The sequence below is a fragment of the Panthera onca genome, chromosome A3, assembly GCF_046562875.1.
Source record: "Panthera onca isolate mPanOnc1 chromosome A3, mPanOnc1 haplotype 2, whole genome shotgun sequence".
Lineage (NCBI taxonomy): Eukaryota > Metazoa > Chordata > Mammalia > Carnivora > Felidae > Panthera > Panthera onca.
The window spans coordinates 40,722,339-40,728,338 of record NC_138341.1 but is presented as its reverse complement, the minus strand read 5'-3'; the positions used below and the strand labels follow the sequence as shown (position 1 = coordinate 40,728,338).

At 51.0% G+C, this 6,000-nt stretch overlaps 1 protein-coding gene across 1 annotated transcript in view; it reads left to right on the top strand.

Moving 5' to 3' along the window:
- The first annotated feature begins 1,907 nt into the window (after positions 1 to 1,907).
- Positions 1,908 to 6,000, top strand: part of KCMF1 (potassium channel modulatory factor 1) — a 79,629-nt gene continuing 75,536 nt past the window's right edge. The window contains exon 1 of the mRNA XM_078444659.2: positions 1,908 to 2,048. Within this exon, the coding sequence (XP_078300785.1) occupies positions 2,033 to 2,048 (16 nt within the window). The 5' untranslated portion in view covers positions 1,908 to 2,032. The remainder of the gene's footprint in view (positions 2,049 to 6,000) is intronic.

Sequence of the window (6,000 nt, the reverse complement as noted above, 5' to 3'; positions counted from 1 at the left end):
CCTCTTTCTTCAACAGCTGTGCTGGACTTAATTTAGGCAAAAGCTCCACGAGTGCAATGGAAATATTTCTGGTGACAAAGTCCCCGTTTAAATCCCGTTTGTTTAAACCTTATTCGGCTGACAGCTAGTTTATCACTAGTTACTACCAAAAAGAGTGCTTGGGTAGATCTGAGTGACTCAATACCTGTTTCTTGACTTTAAAACAAGCTTTTTAATATGTTTGAAAGTAGATTTAATTAAATATGGCAACACTATACTGTGTCCTGTGCTAGATATTTTATACACATTTTAGCACTAAATCCTCCAAATTCCAACTGTTATGATCATTATTAGCCATATTACCATCTGTAATCTGGCTGATTTTAAAGATGGGGAAATCAAGGCCTAGGAAAGCTGTCATGCGTTGCCCCAGGTCACAGAGCTAGTAACGGGGTGTACAGGATTAAGAACAGCTTTCGCCTAGGGACAGACTCCTATATGATACACACACAAACCAAAAAGCCCAGAACAATTTCAAATATAAAAGAGTAAATTAAAATAAGCAAAAGCAAACATAGGACAAAGAAACGGAGGCTCAGCAAGGTTAAATAACTGGTCCAAGGTTACAGAGAGACTATCAGAACCAGAATCCGATGGCATATCTGTCTTGACTCCAAAGCATAGTTCATTTCCACCAAACCACACTACCACGGACACCTGGTAAGGGGTAGTATAAATATTCATTGAATTAATAAGTCTGAAAACAAAGTTGACAAGGAAGAGGGTTAAAAAAAAATGTAAAAGAGAAATGAAAATGGAAAGGTAGTTCACGGGCAAGGGAAAAAAGGAAAATACAAACACACCCTCCAACAGTTTTCCAAGCAGCGCATTCAGGGTGAGGCAAGGTGCTGGAACAAACTTTGCTCGGGTCCCGCCGGACACCCAAGCTGGCGGGCGCGGAGTCTTCAAAGAGATGGTTCCGGAGGAGCCTGCCTTGGAGCACAGCAGCGAAGTCCGGCCGCCTCCCGCGCCCACGCCCTCTCCCGACCGCGAGTCACCCGGCCTGGCAACACGCGACGACGACCGGAGGGCTGCCGCCTCTCCCTTCCGAGCTGCTGGTTTAAAAAGAAATACAAACACATGTCCCCAGGCAGCCCGCAGCCTCTCCTCGGGGTCTGGGCCCGAAGCTCGCTTCCCGGGTCGGCTGGACAGAAATGCGCCCGAGGGCCAGAGACCCTCGGGGCTGCAGCTCGTCTCCGGGCAGCGCCCGCCGCCCGCGGTCAGCCCAGCCCAGCCTAGCGGCGGAGGCGCACACAGCCCGGACCCGGATAGGCCCCAGACGGAGCTGGGGCGGCCGGGCAGGCGGGCGCCCTACAGGCCACGCGGGCCGGCAGTACCGGCGAGCAGCGGGCGCCGGCGGCTGGGCATTTCCTCTTCCTCCCTACGCGCTGCGCGGCGGCGCGGCGGCGGCGGCGGCCAGGCCAGGCCGAGGCCCGGCTCGGGCGCCCGACCGCGGCCTGCTGGCTAGCGCGGGCAGGCGCCGCGCCGCCCCCGCCACGACCGCCGGCCGCGGGGCCTCGGGGCAGCTGGGCCCGGCGCGGGCAGCGAGAGGCGGGGCCGGCGTGCGGGCGGCGGAAGGAGGCGGAGGAGGAGGAAGAGGAGGAGGAGGCGGCGGCCGGGAGCCGGGGGAGAGGGGCGGGGGGTGGGTCGGGGGAGGGGAGGAGCGGGATTTGCGGAGCGCGGCGCCGCAGCCGGGAGCCGGCGGGCCCGAGAGTGACCGAGTCACGGCGGGCGCCGGCGGAGCCGCGGCGTCGGACCCGCCTCCTGGAGGAGCTCAGCCCCGGCCAGGCCCGGCCCCATTCCCGCCCCGCGCCGCCTCCCCGCCGCCGCCGCCGCCGCCGCCGCGGGAGCGCTCCCCTGCCCACCCCGCCCCCGCGGCCGAGCCCGGGAGTCGAGTGGGAGTCGGCCGGCCGGCGCGGGCAGCGCCGGGACCCCGCCGGGGACACTGCAGCCGGAGCCCGGGAGGGGCCGCGCCGCCACCGTCTGAACTAGGATGTCCCGACATGAAGGTGAGAGGAGCCCCCGCCCCCACCCCCACCGCCCGGGCCTCGGCCTACCCCGCCCGGGCCAGGCGCCGCGGAGGGCGGCCGGGAAGCGGAGGAGACTTCGGCCGAGCCCGAGCCGGGCCCGAGGCGCCGGGCCTGGGAGCGAGCGAGCGAGAGCGGAGAGCCGCGGCGCCGCCGCCGCCACCACGGCCGCGGCCCTGAGCTGGGCCTGGTGCCGGAGGCGGGGCGGCCGGGCCGGCCGGAGGGTTTGCACTGTCATGGGGCGGGGGAGGGGGAGGGGAGTCGGCGGGGCCCGTTACCGGCGGGAGCCGGGCCCTCGGGACTGATACCGGCCGCCGCGGCCCGCCCGGCCAGCCCCAGAGCCGCGGGCTCCGGCGCGGCCTAGCGCTCCCACCGCCCCGGAAGGGCTCGGTGCGGCCGCCGAACGGGGCCCCAGGCGGCAGCAGGAGACACAGGAGCCCTCCGTGGAGCCAGTAGGCGCGTCCGGTCGCCGGGAGACGACGGCGAGCGCCCCTGCCTGCGGGCGACCGCGGGGCGGGCGGGAAGGCTCTGCGGCCGGGGAACGGGAAGCCCCCGCCACCCGGAGCCCGCCCCGGCCTCGCGGCTAGGCCTCGGCGAGTCCCTGGGCTCGGGTAACCAAGTTCCCGGGGCGGATCCGGCCCGGCCCCGGCGAGTAAACTCCCTGCTCGATCACCCGGTCAGAGCGGGACTCGCTCCCGGCGGGCCGCGGGCCCCTCGCCTGGCGTGCACTACCCTACCTAACCAGGTTTTGGTAAATGACCGTGGTGTAGTCTGTTAGTGGTCAGGGGCGTTTTGGACTTGTTTTTCGGTCTAAAAGCATGATTGGGGTACAGTTGCAGATAAGCAGACAGCTCTAGCCCAGTCCCAGGGCACAAAGAGAAACATGTTTAGGAACGATGTATAGGCATTGAGCCGGTAAAAAAATAAATAAATAAATAAATAAATAAGTTAACTTCAATTTACTGCCATATGGTTTAGAAAAGGGGGAGGGGGTTGTGTTTTCTTTGTTTCGCTACCACAGGTCTTTAAGTAAATAAAAAGTGTTAACATACTTGGCGAAAAGTTTATCCTGGTAAGGTTAATGCAAGATTGTAGAAGTGGCTTTCAAGTATTATGTACTCTTGCTTTTAAAATCCTGTATAGGTGATGTAGGAGTGGAGAAAGTTTAGTGAGTCAGATTAGTGTGTTTCCCACCATTGGAAGGGTATTCTTAAGGTAATGCAGGCCTTAGAATTTCGAGGTCGAAAAACTTAGATGGATTAAAATTATATTTAGGGCAAGTTTCAGAATTTGCTCAACTGGGCTGTTGAGATTGACTTAAAGAACATTTTGTGTTCAAGGATTCTGTATTTTAAAAGGCTCAAACCTAATAGGAAATATACTGTCTTTTCTTCACTTATTGTGGGCAAGTGTTGGACATTGTAAGGCAATAAGGGACTTAGGCTCATAGAAACTGTGTCCATTTTCCCAATTTTTCCTACTTAATGGGAATGTGTTCTCTATCTCTGTAATTTAAAAGAAGTTGTTACTAAAGCTACAACTAAATTTTAATTTGGGATGTTAAAGTTTATACTAGATGTAGCTGTGTGTACATAGACCACCTTTAAGACAAAATGAAACGGAGCATGGCCGCAGGCTCTCTTACTCTTAAGAACTGGGAGCGTTAAAACTACAGAATCAGCAATGGAAGAATGGGTTTGAGACCCATTCTCCTGCTTCAGGAAAACATCCAGATAGTTCCATTCTAATTGGATGATGTCCTGGGAAGATTCCTTTACCCCCAGTAATCTTTTAAAGTCCCACAGTGTGAACATTCTTGAATATAACACAAATTCTGTAATTTAAGCCCATTTCCCCCTATTTGATCCTGTGGAAAGGCATATGGTTTTGAAACTTACATTACCTTTTACTTACTTGAATACTCCTGAACCTCAGCAAGTTAATAGCACACTTTTTCTGGTAACTTACACAATCCCAGATGTTTCTCAAAATGAAACATTGCTATATATAATCCATTAGTTGAAAACTTACAGTACAATATTTGACAAGTGATTATCTTTTGAGGGGCTAGTTTATGGCCTAAGGCAGGAGTGGCAGTCTCATTAAGAATCACATTTAATTCATTAGATATGTTTTGTGGATTATTAGTTCAGGCTGCCATTATTTTCATCAGTAAAAATTTAATCAACAAATTTAGAGTTTGACACCCTTACTATTATAGTTCTTTTCTCACTTTTCTCTTTTTTGGGCAAGCAAATCTCATTTCTCTTAGCATTTCTTTAGTGGTATGATATTTGAGTTCTTTTAATCATCTGTCCCACCTCCACATTCTCTGTGGTGCTTGTTTCCTTTTGCACTGTGACCCAGACTGGATGTAGTAGTCTGGTAAAACATATGAAATGTGCTGCCTGTATTGTTGTACTTGGATTGCGCTACCTTTTCAGTGCCTTCCGAATGCATGTAATTTGTTACTTTGTCTTTGTGCCCACCCTAATGAGTTGCATGATATATGTAATGATGTAACTTTGGACAACTCAGCCCCAAGGTGGACATATGTCAAGCTGAGTCTCTACCTTGTGAAGCAGTGGACCACGTCTGAGAAAGGAGATGCAACCAGGAGCATAAAGAAATGTTCTAGCCAGGGGTCAGCATGCTTTTTCTGTAAAAGGCCAGGTAGTAAATATTGTAGGCTTTGTTTGCTATAAGGTCTCTGTCATCTCTGCCATTGTAGTGCAAAAGCAGCTATAGACAACATGTAAATGAATAAGCACAGCAGTGTTCCAATGAAAACTTAATTTTTGGATGCTGACATTTGAATTTTGTATAATTTTCATGTGTCGTAAAATATGATTCTTTGTTTTACCACTTAAAAACGTAGAAACCATTCTTAACTTGCAGGCGTACAAACACAGGAGGTGGCTGAATTTGGCCCACTTTGACCTGTGGGGTATAATTTGCCTACTTCTTTTCTCACCTAGAGCTTTCGAGAGTTGATGGAACTCATAAAGGGCCCACTGTGCTTGGTATTCATGCCATCATTTCCTTTGGGTAATGGTAATGGGGAGTAACTGGTTTGGTCCATGGTTTGTACCTCAGTTTCCAGCCGCACCGTGGAGATTGGTAGAGAAGTAATTGTTCTTCAGGAGTGAAAAACAGGCTCCCCACCTTCCCAGACCATGTCTGAGTGGAGTCGGCAGTACTCTACATTAAGTCTCCTGCTTGCCCATTATGACTTTTCTAGCCAGAATTCCATTTTTTTGTCTTTTAATTCGCTTTGTAACATTCTTGTCATCTTATCAAACTTTTTACATCAGTGCCCAGTCACTTTATGTTCACCATACCAACGCCATCTAGTTCCATGTTACACAGTGAAATCAGTCATCTTTTTTTATTTGTAAGAGTATTTTTTTTAATGATTCACTACACACTTTCTTAAATATAGGTATGTTATTCAGAGCTTAAAATGCATTTAATAGCTTGACAAATTAAAAACCTCAAGTTACTCAGTGCTTATTAGATAAAATGAAATTATGAATGCTCTTGCATGAGTTTGAGCCTAGTTGATTCCCTGGAATTAGGAACACATTTATTGCCTTAAATCAGTCAACCTTTTTTCAGTTGCTACTATGTATAAGGCACTTTCCTAGGAACCAAGGAGTGTGGAGATGAATGAGACGTGGCTCCTCACCTTGAGTCCGGTGGGAAGATGCATGTGTATACAGCTTCTACAGCACAATGGGAGACCGTAAGGAGATAAATGAATTGAGGACAAAATCATTATCAACTTTATTCCTAATGGGTTTTGCCCCACTTCAGAGAGGGAATCTGTTTTTCTTGAGCGCTTTCCTTTTTTGTGGGCTCCTCTTGATTTTGGGAAAAAATGAGATTTCAAATAGAGTCCTTATCTTTACCAGATTTATATTTCCCCTAGCTT